Source organism: Rhamphochromis longiceps, linkage group LG11, assembly GCF_057381845.1.
Source record: "Rhamphochromis longiceps isolate RC_006_pf linkage group LG11, R_longiceps_female_GT1.1, whole genome shotgun sequence".
Classification (NCBI taxonomy): Eukaryota; Metazoa; Chordata; class Actinopteri; order Cichliformes; family Cichlidae; genus Rhamphochromis; species Rhamphochromis longiceps.
Genome location: NC_140567.1, coordinates 36971837 through 36987491, shown reverse-complemented (window position 1 = coordinate 36987491; position 15655 = coordinate 36971837). Strand labels below are relative to the sequence as shown.

Here is a 15655-nt window from a genome sequence, read left to right as displayed (position 1 = left end):
GCAAATGTCGTATTAAATTAGAGCGTACATTAAGGATTAGGTTACTAAAATATAGCCCTGTCAATGTATCTGCACAAAGCAATCACACAGTAGCTAAAATCATAATAATGTATACTTTATTGATCCCTGTGGGGAAATTTCTCTCTGCATTTAACCCAGTCACTCTGAAGCAGTGGGCAGCCATTGGGTGCCCGGGGAGCAGTGTGTGGGGACGGTACCTTGCTCAGGGGTACCTCAGGGTAGATGTTCGGTGGATTCGAACCCCTGACCTTCTGATTCATGGGGCCACCACTCTACCTACAGAGCTATCCCGGCCTACATGACTCACTCAATGAATTCTGCCTTTCTGTCAATAAAGAAGCCAGCTGCTTCAACCTGTCCGTGTTTAACAAAATCCCGAGAAGACACGAGAAGACAAAGGCTATAAGAAATGAGATTTATTTATACATATGCAGTCCAAATATACATATTAGAATAAATGTTTTAAAAGCCCTAACCTAACACCACCCAGTTTAAGACCTGTGAATTCAACAGAAGTCTGTGTTGATGTGGAAACACATCAGCAGGATAAACACCATCTGTGTCCATAACCTTTGGATTTAATCAAGCCCCTCCAAACGCTACCGTCCTTTCTCCCTTTTCTCATCTATTAAACTATTAGATACTAACAAACCCAATCCTGACTCCCGATACAACCCCCCGCCCCACCCTTCCACAGGAAATAAAGACGAGTGAAAGTGAGGGCAGACCTCGGGGAGATCCCAGAAGGCAGAGTCCTGTTCCAGTTACATACAGTGTACAGGGAGAGATGGAAAGGAGTAGGTGAGCAGGCAGTGGAGGATTTCATTTACAGTAAAACAAGCCATCTCGGGTACATCAGAGACCAAGGGAGCAGGGCAGGGCTGAGTGCCCTCACTACCTCATCCCCTGAAATATTATCCAGCCATCTATCCTAGCTAGCAGGCAGCGGTAGCACAGGGCTGTCCGTGCATTTAAAACCAATTCCTTGATCTCTCCCTCTCCACGGGTTCAGGGCAGGGGTGAAATGGTCACGGGCAGAGCCAGTGCCGTGTGAGGAAGTTAACCCGTCCACTAGCGACGCAGCTATCCCATCTCATTTAGAGTTAACGCTTAGCAAAGCTTGGAGCATGACTCATCTGTGGAGTACAAAGTGTGCACAGAGCAGGAAAGCCTTCCAAACAAAGATCAAAAGCAATCAAAAAAGAAATTGCATGTCAGTGTTGGGAAGGGATGTTATTGCTCTGAGAGGCCTGGTGGAACACAACCAAATTCCAGCGTGTGCACTTAGGAAAAACGGCCTGAGCCCCTTGCCCCTACATCAGTGAGGGAGCATTACCCTTAAACATACACAAATAGGATTGTAGGCAAAAGCATTAAAAAAACAAAACATATATAAAACGAGCGAGCTCCCCTTGCTATGAAGAAATCAGAGTGAAAACTATAAACCAACTAAACCCTTTGGCCAAACAAGACATCAATCTAGTGTTCAATAAATATTAGAAGGGGACATTCTTTTCGGAAGAATCTACATTTTGCAAAAATGGGAAGGACAGTGGTTGCAATTCAGTCTCTTGGAAGAGGATTTTTACAGCCCAATATCCCGCTAGAGTGAAACTGAATGGAACCATTTACTAGCTTGTAAAATAGAGCTTTCAAAGGAAGGACACGAAAGGAACCTTAATAAATTTTTTTTCTTAGATTGCAAATCAATTCTGATCATGTGCGTCTTTAATGAACAGTGCAAATCACCCGTTTTCTTTCCATCAACACCAATCCTCCCTCAGAAAACGTCCCGCTTGCTTATTTAAACTTCACCATCCCCTCCTCTTCACTGTATCAAACAGACAAATCAGACCCAAGTGTCCTCGTGTGACTCTCTACCTGTCTCCATTTTCCCTGTCCATCTGCCTGTCTTTCCTATCTGGCTGTTTCCCCCATTTGCCTGGAGGTGAAGGAGGAGGAGGTCAGCGGGAAAGTCTCAGTTAGACTGGCAGCAAGCGCCCTTGTTGGATGAGTTTTGGGTGGGCTCAACGGTGATGGGCACTACGTTGGAGGCTGGTGAGAAGTCTGAGTCGCTGCGTCCTGACATCTGCCTCTGTGACACGATGTTGTAGATGGCTGTGATGGGAGAGAGAGAGCGAGAGGGAGTAAGTTACGTGTAGATGCCTATAAATCCAGCCAACAGTGGGACATATTGTGATAAGGACAAGCAGCATGGCAAACTGAACAACAACTGCTCTATCCAGACTCCTGGCAGCACTGACGGATTCTTTCCATCCTAAACTGGCATCGTTATGTCATGTGGCAGAATCAAGTCTCAATTTAGGCATTCCCCAAAGCTGCAAGATGCAATACATTTTATATTAAAATTGCAAGAACTGTGATCTGCTCCTCTGATCCTGCATGCTCATGCTGAGAAGCAGAGAATGCAACCAAGTTTCACAGGCGATACACAAGAAGCGTTCCAACACACAGCGAGCATCGGTTCTTCTCCTCATCCATCTGCTTCTACTACACTTCAAAACAGGGCTGTGAGAGTAATCAGATTTTAATTTCAGTTACTAACTTTATGTGTTTAAGTTAACAGATAATTGATTCAGATTTTTTTTGTCTGCGTGGGTTCTCTCCAGGTTTCCATCTTCCCTCCCACAGTCCGAAGACATGCAGGTAGTGGGGTTAGGTTAAGAGGTGAATCTAATTTGTTCATAAGTGTGAATGTGAGTGTGAATGGTTGCCAGTCTTCCTGTGTTAGCCCTGTGACAGACTGGTAACTTGTCCAGAGTGCGCCCCACCTCTCGCCTCACGGCTGGGATAGGCTCTAGGCCTCCCAGCGACTCTGAATCGGATAAGGGGAAGATGATGGATGAATAGTTTAAACTAGAAATGTTTTGGGGGGGCAGGTTTCCTAAAGAGCAGTAACAAATCTTTATAGCAGTTCATTTATCCTTTTAAAGGCTCAAGTGGTTTAGTGGTCACCTCATCTTCCTGGTTTTAAACCTTCCTACCACCCAGACCCTTTCTTTGTTGCGTTTATTTGTTCTTCTTGTAGCTAATGTGTATGTTAGCTAGGGTAATCGGCCACAGGTGTGGATGTGGGTGTGAGTGGTTTTCTTGTCACTGCATGAGTGTGAAGGACTAGTGAACTGTCTTTCACCCCGTGACAGCTGGGTTAGGCCGTTTTCATGCTTGTCTCGTGACGATTTTCACGTCATATCCTGTGTTGTGAGGCACAATCTTTGTGGCGTGCCTCTACAATGGTGCAGGTTTTTACCATTATTTTAATGATACTCCTGCAGAGAAGCTCAGAGACACACTGACACACAGAGGGAGATTTTGCAACTCTTTGGAAACCTGAGTTTGTAAAAAGAACTTTGCAAAAAAACATTGTCCTCTTTATCAGCGTGTGTGATGCGATACTGTCTGAGACGCGACGCCTATCGTTTAGGAGGGAGCGGCTTCTTGTGCCTTAACGTGGGTACACATGGCTGAATCTTTGTGACGATGGCACAGCAACGAGTGAAGTGACCACTGCAGAGGGTATATTGGCACCTTTAGGCTCCAGGGCCAAAAACCTAAATAAGCCGTTAAGAAAAGGCCTCATTTTGGTGTGTCCTTCCTAAACGCTCACTTTGTTCATCGTGAACCAATATGATGGAAGGGAATGTTTGGACAAAAAGATCCTTCTTAAAGAAGTTAATGTTGTTTGGCTGAGTGGTCTTTCAGTCTGGTTTCCGTATGTGAAGCTATGGAGAGATCATTAATGGTTGCAGCTTTCTTTGTCTGATTATCGAGGGTTTTTAATGTGGTCCACTTTCACCAGTGTGGAACTCAGGTGTTGGTCGGCTGCTGGCTCTCCCCATGTGCGCGGATCATGGAGGCAGAGGACCAGAAGGGAGTGGGCCTTGCAAGTTTGGATCCAACTTCCTACAGGATTCACCTCCCATTTTTCCCCCCCATACATTTGAATTAAAGTATACACAGGCTATATAATAGGCTCTACATAGTTTGTTAGCACGTGGGCCTCTTGTCCCATTGGTACCCACAGATATCTCTCTACAGAGGCTGCAAGGGAACAGTGAGTGCTCTTACAACACGGGCTTAGTCAAAACTTACTCCCTACCAGATAACCCCCATATCACGTCCCCCTCATTTTCATTTCCAAGGAAAACTCGTGCAAAAAGTCCCATGCTTTTAAAGTTCAATGAATGTAAGACATTTGTTTAATTTATGAATCACTGTGTTGAATAATCACAATAACAATTATTGACCAAAAGCATCATAGTTATGGTTTCTGAACACAATCAATCAAGCCTACGTGAAAATATTTCAACCAAACATTGACTTGGATGTCACTGGAGTGGTCAGGACTTGTGCAAACACCTCTGGCTTGCTGTTGCATACTCCCTCTTTAACTAAACTGCACCCAGATGTGGAACAAAATGGTCCTGAAATAAAAACTGCCTATGAAGCAAGAACATTTAAAGCAAAGCAAGGCTCGGCGCTCTGATGTGACGTGTCAGGTGGCAAAAACACAACTGATTACTACGAACCATACACAGCCCCAGCTGCAGTGCATATACACATGATGACCCAAGAACTATCCTCTGCTACATGAGCGATGACTTCTTTGCTCCAGTGGGTCTAAACTTCAGTTCTTACTAGCTTGCTGATGCACGGTTACTCTTCTCTCTTAATGAGCCAGTTACCAATGTTACCTAAATGGGGCTTGTTGGTTTGAAGTTTACGTGAACTAGAAATTACTGATAAAGCGGAAGAAAGGCTCAAACTGCCTGAGCAGAGTAAGAATACAAACTGGAAGAGGCGCATACGTGCAGGCTGATAGCCCTTGGGGCAATTCAAGTGGAAGCACCACTCACTGTTGGATTGTCCCTTTAGGCACTCCAGGGGTTGACTGAGTCACAACAATTGCTGTTTTTCTCCTTGTTATCCAATCTTACACTTGTTAGTGTGGCCATATGCCTCCTAGGGAAACGGCTCATAGACATTCACTTAGGGAAACATTTGCGAACCCACATCACATTTTCTTTCTTGAACAAGTTGTAGATGCATCTGGTAAGGCGCATTTGTGCCATCTCTCAAAACCGACTGGTCTTTCAGTGTAGCAATTATTCCTGTTTTTGACCTTAAAAAATGATCAAGGTGGTATTTCTGCACACAGGCGTGGATGCCGAGGACTGATTAGATGGATTTTGCTGCCATCTAGTGGCAAAGGTAAGGTATTGTTAGATAAACTCAAAGACGAGAATATTTACGTATTCTCGTATATTGCATACAAAACCTTTTATTAAACGGTGCTTCTCTTAAGTACCAGAACACATTTTGATATGAGGTAAATGCAGTAGAAAATATCCACAAACGTGACACTCACCTGTGAGGATCGTCTGGAAAGCCAGCTCCACATTAGACGAGTCTAACGCTGACGTTTCCAGGAAAGACAAGCCGTGCTTCTCTGGAAAACAAACATGTACAAAAGACCAATTAGTGTTAAAGGCCAACACCATTCTAGCTTCAACATCGTCACTGAGCTGAGGTTTATTTTACTGGGACTGATTTTTTCCCCTGCATTATGTGCTCACTACAGGGCCTCTGCAGTTCTTTCAGCCACTTCCTGTTTGACGGCTCACGTCGTAGTTTGATGTTTTTGATTAAATTTATTAGTTGACGAATATTAATTAACTATTTTGATAACAGTTTATCCAACATTTGGTGATACATAGAATATGTCAGATAAATTCTGTAACTGTAATCCAGCTCGTCTATGACACAAATCTGTTTTCTGTGCGTGAGCACACGGTACATTCAGTCCTTTCCAAGTCTTCTTCCAGTTTTCCTTCCAGTTAAGAACAGAGGGTGTTGAATGTTGTACATGTGGTAAAATGTTAGCCTCTATAAATAAGTTGAATTTACATTATAAAAAGTGAAATGAATCATGTCAGCTAACATGCAAAGTGGTTTACTGGGTAAATCAACTGCCAATCTGATCAGCTACAGATATAAAACACATAGTTAAATAATAATAAGAGGCAACCTAGTCTGTGTGTTGTCTTCTTTTGAGAGAAGCCTTTACTATCACACTTTGCATGCATGTGTAAACCACATGGTCTTCATGTAAACGAGGCATCATAAATTAGGTCAGAGTTGCATACAAAAGTAGCAGCACTGACTGTTAAAACTCTCACAGCAACAATCACACTCTTTACGTGACTACAGACAGGAACAGGATTAGTGTCTTCAGTGAAAGCAGCAACACAGGTTAAAAAAAAAATTCATCAAGTTCAAGTTCAGAAGTAAAGAAACCTCCAGCTGCTGAAAACCAATCAGCATGTCAAAAGCAAACAGAAGCCTTTACATTTTCAGTGTTAACAAATCCTTTTTGTGTTCTTTCATTAAAGTACTTAAACACATCCAAGTAAAAGAATTTACAGCATCAGAAGCATTGCAGACATGGGCAAAAACAAACATGTGCACTGAAAGGCAGAGCGGGTTTAAAAGAAAAAAGAAAAAAAAGAAAACACAAACAGTGTAAACAGAACTGAAATAAAACCTTTGACAGATGTAAACATATTAACCGTCAGGAACACAGACGGCATGTTGAAAAGTACTTAAGGACCCAATTAAAGCAGCTAGAGATCACTTCATCCCATGCATTCATTATCGCAGCTTTAACCTGATAATAATCTAATGAGGCCGTGTCCTAGAACCTCACAAATCAATACAGCACACATGCTCTGTGCACACAAGGTGTAGCATTTCCCCACACAAACACTTCACTAGTGCAGCCTGCCATTTATTAATGACCTCCTAGAAATACTGGAAATTTATTTTTAGCAGCATTATTCAATTACTAGTGGACAAACCTCTCACTCTTATTTTGAAAGTGCAGACACCTGAAGAGACATAGCTCACTGACCAGATGACTGTTGGAAGTGATGGATATCATTGAGCTGCTTTCTGAGTAAAGTGCCAACAATGCAGATTCTCCTCAACTTTACATTAGAAAAAATATATTTAAACCCTGCTACAAAACACTTTTACCCCCTATGGACAGTCCCCTTCATAACAACTATATGATGGGGGAACTTAGGTGGAGTTACCACCTAGACTGACAGGTGTCCTGACACATGGAGCTGAAGCTGATCTGCATCTGTGAACATCCTGTGGATTTCAGCTGGTTCTCGTGTTTTAAGTATCCTGGAAAATATTTACAGATGACTTCTGCAAACAGAATCTGGGAGAAACACTGCAGCGCTGTTACAGTTACGTTACCTGCAAAGGCCTTGGCCTCGTCCGTGGGCACCGCTCTCAGGTGGCGAAGATCGCTCTTGTTACCCACTAGCATGATAACTATGTTACTGTCTGCGTGGTCCTGCAGCTCCTTCAGCCAGCGCTCTGCGTTTTCGTACGTCAGGTGCTTGGCAATGTCATAAACCAACAGAGCTCCGACGGCTCCACGGTAGTACCTGGACAACGTGAGATCAGACAAACAAGTTAGAAACTCAGGACGCGACTCGCTGTCGCAGCAGCCTGTAGCTATCAGGATTCACTGTGTGTGTCACACTGACTCAGCCAGCTCTGAACAAAGAAATAAGCTGTGAAGCTACAGCGACTGCACACAAAGCCCATAATGCAAATGAGCACTGACTTCTTGTTTTAAAAGACTCAGTGCGCTCGATTCCTCACAGCCTGTGGGGTCTTCACAAAGTTCATGCTGGTAAAGAGCGCAGCATCAAGGAAGATAACTTTAAAAAACCCCACTAGGAACAGAGATGACGAGCTACAGGCTTCCTGTCTGAAGGCAAACAAAGGTACATTTTGGAGTTTTAATTACTTCTGATAATCACTTTCTAGCCATTTTAAAATTGAGAAACGGACTAAACAGAATTCATGGATGGCCCTGATAACACACTCGTAATGCAGTCCAGTGTCATGCAGCTGTAGATGATGGTTTCGAGAAAAAAAGTTCAGTCACAAGTTAAAACTTTTAACGTTTGTATTCTAGAGCCCAGCCCTGCATTTCTAATGAGGCAAGAAACACTCTTGTCACCATCTCTTTACGAATGTTCAGGATTTTGAGAATGTTATTAAAAAAAAGAAAAAAAGTGGGGCACTAAAGTTAAACCTACTTACTCACCACTTTACTTTATATATTTGGGTTCAATGTCCTTCCATGGGCTCAACCGCTGCTATATTCTTATTTAAAAGGCTATTCTTGATCTGCTCCCGTCTCTCTTACTCCCCTACAGCCATCAAAGTATGAGAAGTTGTGATGTTTGGTCCCAAGAATTATTCACTCTGTCTTTACAGACTTTGAGCTCTGTAGCTTGTAATTTAGAGAAAAGAAAAAAAAACTGAAAGTAGCAGTAAAATTAAATAAATCTTAGGGAACTACTACAGATTCGGTGCATCACGCTTTCTTGTGCACATGCATTTGCGTGTGCACTCATGTGTATAATCTCTTTGTCTGACTTTGTGCGTCTAGGACACACCCTGCATCAAACCCAAAATATTAAGGCACACCTGTAGTAACATCTGCCCAAAATAGCCTTCACATCACCTGACATGCTCTCAGATTATCATAACACAAAAGCACTTTTTAAAGCCTAGTTGCAGCATCTGGACAAAGCATGAACATGCGATTGTTTCTGGACTGCTGCAGTTATTCAGCGAGGTTTTCCACACTCCTGTACCGCGCACCTCGTCTCTGTCGCCTTCTCAGATACTTCAAATCTCCTAAATGGTTTTCTGCTTCTGATTCAGATCCAACGCTCTTAAATTAGACAAGTTTCCCTCAGAAGAGCCGCTTTGTTTCCCAGTGCCTATTTAGGTTCCTACTATTCAGCAACTGGTAAGCAAAAATCATTGTTCAAGGGTATAAGATTCTGCCTCTGTATGGGAAACAAGTGCATACACAGTACCAATAAAATAAATCAACCCTTCAGTTATAATGTTTTGTGCAGTTGTTTATTGCAATAATAAACTGCAGGTGTCACAAAATGCTACAGCACATTTAGACTCGTCTCAGGACACACCCTTTGGGAGACACTGGTCTAAGTAACCACTTGATTAGACAGAGACACTTGCTGTGAAGAGATCATGTTTTCCTAGTTAAAAGGAAGGAAACATTTAAAAAAGCCTTTTTCTTTCCTGTGCCACTTAATTCTATATGATTCTTCTAACTGATGCATGTGGACCTGTGTGTGTACAGGTAAAAAGAAAAAGGTTTTTACTTGTGTGAAGTGTGCATCTCTGCATGTGTGTGTGATGAACTCACGCTGAAGTGATAGCCCGGTATCGCTCCTGTCCAGCTGTGTCCCAAATCTGAGCCTTTACAGTCTTTCCCTCTACTTGGATGCTACGTGTGGCAAACTCCACACCAATGGTGCTCTTGCTCTCCAGGTTGAACTCATTTCGGGTGAAGCGGGACAGCAGGTTACTCTTCCCTACGCCCGAATCTCCAATCAGCACCACTGCAGGGAAATAAAGAACAAGAGGAACAGTCAGCAGAGTCACAACGTGTACTGTTAAGTCTGCCTGCAGGGGGTTGTTTGTGCTCGTCTTAATGCTACAGTAAAAAAATGCATAAGGAAAATAAACTACACTACTCTATAAGTGGATATTAGGTGGGCGTGTTTTAGCACCACAGCTCACTTTACAGCTGCAGCTGGAAAAGCAAAAGTTCAGAAGGCCAACAGTCCATTATGCCATAAAGACGTTAAACTGAACAAGATGGAGTGATTCTTTTTCATTTCTTAATTACATTTGATCCTCATTTCTGTTAGATGGCCTTCCTCGCCAGTGACGCACATGTGTGGCTCCCAGGCAAAGCACAGCAGAAACTCAGGGGACTCCCACTGAGTACACAAAATATCAGAACCACCTGCTCTTTTCAGGAAATACACGCAGGCTGAGCACAGAAATCCAGGTGAAACCGCTGACGTGCACTCATCAAATACACGTCAGGCACAGCAGCATTAGACTGAAGGGCAGAAGAACACTTTTAAACATACAGAGCTGAAACATGCGTTACAGCACACATGTGTAGCATTCACTGCATCAGTAAGCTGTCCCGATCGTCTTTAATAGTATTATTGCAAAGTAAACGTTTAGACATAAGAGATGTAGAACAAATTTTGGTGGCTGGTGCATCCTAAATAGATGAACAAGAAGATGAGTACATAACAACAGAAGTTAAACTGACAATTACAACACATAACAAAAGCAAAGAAATGAGCCACTTAAGACAAGAAAGTAGGTTTTCTGTCCTTTACCTTCCCCTCTGTGTCTCTGAGCCTTGAAGACGGTGCAATAATATCCCAAATAAACTAATGGACACAGCGTGAACACTACAAAACCCAAACATTGACAAATCAAATCTGTGCCAAACAATCAGAATGAAAACGTGAAGAAAGAGACCTCTTCACTGAGCCACTACAAAACTTATGACTGAAAATATGAAAATCTTCATACTAATATACAAGATAAGATCAGAGTCAAAGGAAACATTTACGATATATGATTTGATGTTTCAATTTCATGGCTCTGTTTCTTTTTAAAGGTAAAGTGTATTTTTGGCGAATGGCTTCTTGAGGCCCACCTGCAGTACCTTCACTGCCCGTACGTTGGGAATCGCTGCTCAAGTCAAACATTATAAACTACAGTTAAAGCAAAACTGTCAACAGTTGAACCTAAAGAGTTAAATCTTAAAGTCAGCTGAACACCTTTCCAACATTCATTCATCTCCTCTTGTCTTTTTCAAGGTGAAGCTGAAAGTGAAGCTTTCCTCCGTGTCTGTGCTGTAGAGGTGAAAGCAGAGACGGGAGCGCTTGCAGATGATCTATCAGAATTTCCCACAGTGGTCCTTTCTCACATGCCGCACACATCAGTAGACAGTAGGGTGTGCAGAAGGCACCACACATGATGCTGACTTGCTATATGATAACTGCACCACAGTATCTGCTCTACTACTCGCACATCTGAGACTTTGTACTAGCGAGCTGGCAGGTTATAGAGTGGTTAATGTCAGATCTAGCACATTCTTATGCATCGGTCTCTGGTGATATCTAGAAAAGTTCAGAAGTGGTGCAGTGCAGGTGTGAAAACTGCTTTTAACTTCAATGTCTCGTTGGAGAAAATTAGGAACTGAAAGCAAGCGAGTCTCAGGTGGAGTCTTAATGATGTGTTTACACCAAACAAGAACACGAACGGAGGCAAACCAACAAAAGTTTAAAAAAAATGCTTCATGCTGCACAGGAAAGACAAAAAAATTATCAAAATTGTAGCAGATGTTGGTGAAAAGTGAAAGTCTACTGTAACTCCACTCCAGCTACTGGCAGTACTCTCCTCCTCCTCTTGTTGGCTGTTACGGGTAAATATTTGATCGTCTCCAAAAACCCTCCAGTGACTGTACTTGTGTGAATAACACAAGGCTTCATGTTTGGTGTGAACACACCATTCGGGACACCCTCTCTGTGACATCATGAAGATTGAAGAGTGTTAAAAACAAAAACAAAAAAAACTGAGAAACTGAGCGTTTTGAAGCCCGAGTCTTTGGCTCACAAGGATTACTGACTTACAGTTTTCAGACACGTGACAGAAAATAAAGAAAAGCATATTAGATCAACTTTCCCACTAAACAGGGTTTCATTTATACTTTAAAAAAAAGTGGAACCAGGATGTTTGTTTGTTTGTCACTTCCACATTTGTCAGGTGCGTCACTCTGTCAAAAGGAACCTACCACCCCAGCTCGCCACTCCTACTCTTAGGTAACAGGAACTTGTTTGGAAAGTTCAAACTGCAATAACCAATCAACCGCTGCATCTGCACTCGCATTTAAGCGATGCTGTTCTTTCAAAAATGAAACCGTGTATTCAAGTTTTACCAGCACGTGACAGGCAGAAGTAGAAACAGCTCCATGTTTTCCTGCCTGAGTTAGATACTCGGGAATAATGACAATTTCAGAAGTACACAAGGACTATGCATCAGAACAGTGCGGGCATCCAAATAAAAAAAAATTTAAAAAAGATGACGGTGTTACTCCATTTTGTCTTGCACAAAGGATCTTGGGCGGAGGACAAGAAATCATTATGCAACCTTTTCAAGGCCTCTCTCTGCCAACAGACAGGTAATTCCATGGCTGCGTTACACACCCATTCACTCACCTATTGTTGAGCTCAAATTCCTCCAAAAAAAGATATGACAGCCGTCTATTATACTGTACAACCCTGCACCCAGTACATGTGGGAGTGAAGAACGAAGCTAAAATAATACTGAGAACCCGAGTCTGTCTGTTCAGAGACATTAATGAATGTAATGATATCCCCTCGAGCGCCAATACACAGAATAAAATGACTATTATTAGGATTGCCAGGCTTGTTCTTGCCATAAAATGATAGTATTAAAAATACTTTTCTTTTTTGTTGTTGTTGTATTTTTTTTTTTAAACAGAAGTTAATTTATTGTTTTTAAATGCCTGGAAATATGAAAGAAAGGCCTACATTTATGATAACAGACCCCAAACTTAACCTTACATAAGTGAACTAGTCCTGCTTAGATTATCATACACGAAGTTAATGTAGTGTTTAATGCTGAAGGCCAGCAGGATAATTGCTTTTTTCATCAGTATTTTTAAGAAATCAGTGGATGAGATAAGAAAAAGAGAGAATACATATGAAATGTGAACATGAGGTGAAGATGTGAAGTAGCACGAGGTGCAAAGAAAACCCTTCCCTGGTTTAAGTGGCGGCTGATAAACTTATCAGTGTTCCCACACTGCTGCTCATTATTCAGATAAATTTGGTCACCAAAAACCACGGCTACTCTGAGGAGGGTGAGTGAGCCCGCAAGTCTTTGCTTCCTCGTCCTTGACGAGGAGTTTCTCTGAGGCCCACTCGTGCAGGTATTTCCAGTTCGACAACACGTGCATGGTTGGTCTTCTATATTTAAATAAGCCTGCGAGTGCGTCGTTTATCACGGGCGATGACAAGACAACTTTAAACAATTGGTTCCAGTTACAATGCATTTGGCACTTTGGTGACACGATCTACGAAAGTGTATAAGCTTACAGTTTTATAAGCTGCGAGTACTTTTAACTCTTCACGCCTTTTAACAGCTCTGCTGGCATTTAAAGCAAGAAATCAAATCTAAAAATGTGACATTTTGCTTTGTATGATGTGCCAGCAAACATGAACGTTTGTCCCATCCTGAAGTATCAATGTTTGTATTGATTTCTTTGTTACGGCCTTGGTGCCTTTCAGGCAGACAACTTCTAAGGTTATTTAATTTTAAGAAATATATGTTTAAAATCCTATGAACAGCAGCATAAGCACACATGCAGGAAGTGAAGGCCATGCCAATAAAACAGGGGTCATATTTCCTCCTCTTCCTAGAGGTTGGCGGACATTTTGTGCCAATATATACACATATATATGAAAATAAGGATGTGTTGTTAATCTGTTTTTAATCAAGTCTGTCAGACATCTGCAGAGCAGTGACATACACTTTAAATATTATCTGTACACCTGCAGGAAATACAGGATCAGCATTTCCTGCTCATCCTTGGTGGGGTGGGTAGACATTTTGTTCCAATATACAAAACTAAATTGTACTCTTTGAAAATGAAACTGTCTTGTCTGTGTCAGTCATGTCCTCTGTGCCTAATTAAGGCTTTCAGAAGTCGGACAGAGCAAAACAAATACAACAAATTAAGCAAAGACTTGTAATTTCAAGGTATCCAGGGAGGAACCAGAGCATATTAGCAACTTTTAGTGATCACAGAAAGGGTGTGATTGTCACAGAAAGCGGTTTGGTGAGATTTTCCGAAACTTTGTGTACATTCAGACTCAAGTATTCAGCCCTGACTCTAAGAGACCTCCGAGCCACATCGTACGATCCCCCTGTTGACCAACGCCGCATCCCAAGACGATTGCATCATAGGCCTGCAAGATGATGACTCCCCGGCAGATGCTGCTTAACGCCATACATGAGAGCTCTGAGCTGCCTCCCATTCTTCCAATACCACGGCTACGAGTGAGGCTATAAGCCCACTTCATAACTTGGGTTATAACTAAAAGCACTCGAAGTTACAGGTCGATTCAGGTGCCGTCGAGTCGACGTGTGGCTTGCGTCTCCTTTCACCTTGTTGTTAGGCACGCCGCTCGGCATCAAATGACAGCCGCTCACAGGTGACGCGAAAACAGAGCCAGGAGGCTACAGGTTAGCGGCCGCTTACCTTTGAAGAGGTAGTCATACTCGTCTTCTCTGTTGGTCATAGTGTCTCCTCTGCTGTTTTACTCGAAGTCGAACAAACTTCTGGCGTATTCACTTTTACTTCGACAGCGACCCAGCACCCGCTCACGACTCCGACCTCGCGCGACCAGCGATTAGTTGTCACTCCGACGACAGCGAGGCTCGATTCGTGTCACACATGAATAGCTGCGAGCACAACTCCGAGCTCGGAAAGTTTCGCCTCCTCTTCCTCACTCTCTGTCACTTGCCATAACCGAAGCTGTGACGTCACGCGAGTCATCAGTCCCGCCCCCCGCTCTCTCCCAATGGTCAATAGCTGCTCGACACCTGTCACGGCCGTTGATGTGATTGGTCCGCTGTGCTGTCGTTCACGATTTAGTTGCCGGTCGTTAACTGGGATGACGTCTGCAGCCCCAAGCCTCAACAGGTAATACCGAGCCCCAGACAAAGGTAACTTTTAAGCAGGCACTGACAGTTGAAGTTTTAGCCTGCAAAAATAACCTTTCCCCCAATAGGTATTTAAAATGTTAGTTTAAATAACCAAATCCAGTTCAGTTAAATCCTGTTTTATTTACATCAGCATCTGTCTTCTCAAGATGCCTGTATATTGTAAGGTTAAAATGCTATGATACTACAGAAAGAGTTCTAACAGTCATATAATCCCCTATGAGCATTCACCTGGCAATGGTGGGAAGGAAGAAGTCCCTTTTAACAGGAAGAAACCTCCAGCAGAACCAGGCTGAGGGAGGGGCAGCTATCTGGGTTGGTTGATGAGTGAGAAGAAATGAAGGGGGAGCATGGAGAAAGGTTATTACAGTTCACTAAAACACCTGCAACATACACCATGGCATTATGAAATCTTAAGCCTCTATTCCACTTGACTCTGCTTGATTTCAATCGTTTTCCCATTACCAACTCAATCTGTGTGGGGTCATTTGTATGTGACAAAAAACACAACAATGTAGGATGTGGAGGTGATGCTCAGTCTATGGCTTTTTTATTGGTTTTTGTGCAACCATTTCCCTTGTTTGTAGGGTCAAAAATGATGGTTTGGACTTGTGTGAAAGAGTCGGTCTCATGACTCATTCAACAACGACACTGACTGGCCTATCGGAGGCGTGCAGTCTGTAGACGTAACATTTTCGGACTCAGGTTGCTTGGAACCCAAGCCAAGTAGGTGCTAAAAGTCTGTGGTACCAGGTACTAACTCTTAATAAAAAAATTTTTATATATGGAAGATAATCAAGCCTCATGTTCCAGAGATCCAGTCAGGTACAGCCTTTTGGTTGCAAATATTGCAATTTGTTCTCTGTATAAGTTAGTTGAAAGCTTTACTTGTTAAATACAAATCGACAGATACCTTATATGG

General features: G+C 42.6%; 1 protein-coding gene across 1 annotated transcript; it reads right to left on the bottom strand.

Annotated features, from left to right (window-relative positions):
- Positions 1–422: 422 nt before the first annotated feature.
- rab11al (RAB11a, member RAS oncogene family, like) lies at positions 423–14543 on the bottom strand. Its single transcript, XM_085423884.1, has 5 exons — positions 14270–14543; positions 9314–9509; positions 7309–7502; positions 5411–5491; positions 423–2139 (listed from the first exon to the last, which is right to left on the bottom strand). The coding sequence occupies exons 1-5, from the start codon at positions 14307–14309 to the stop codon at positions 2000–2002; spliced, it is 651 nt and encodes a 216-aa protein (XP_085280010.1). The 5' UTR covers positions 14310–14543; the 3' UTR covers positions 423–1999.
- Positions 14544–15655: the final 1112 nt, after the last annotated feature.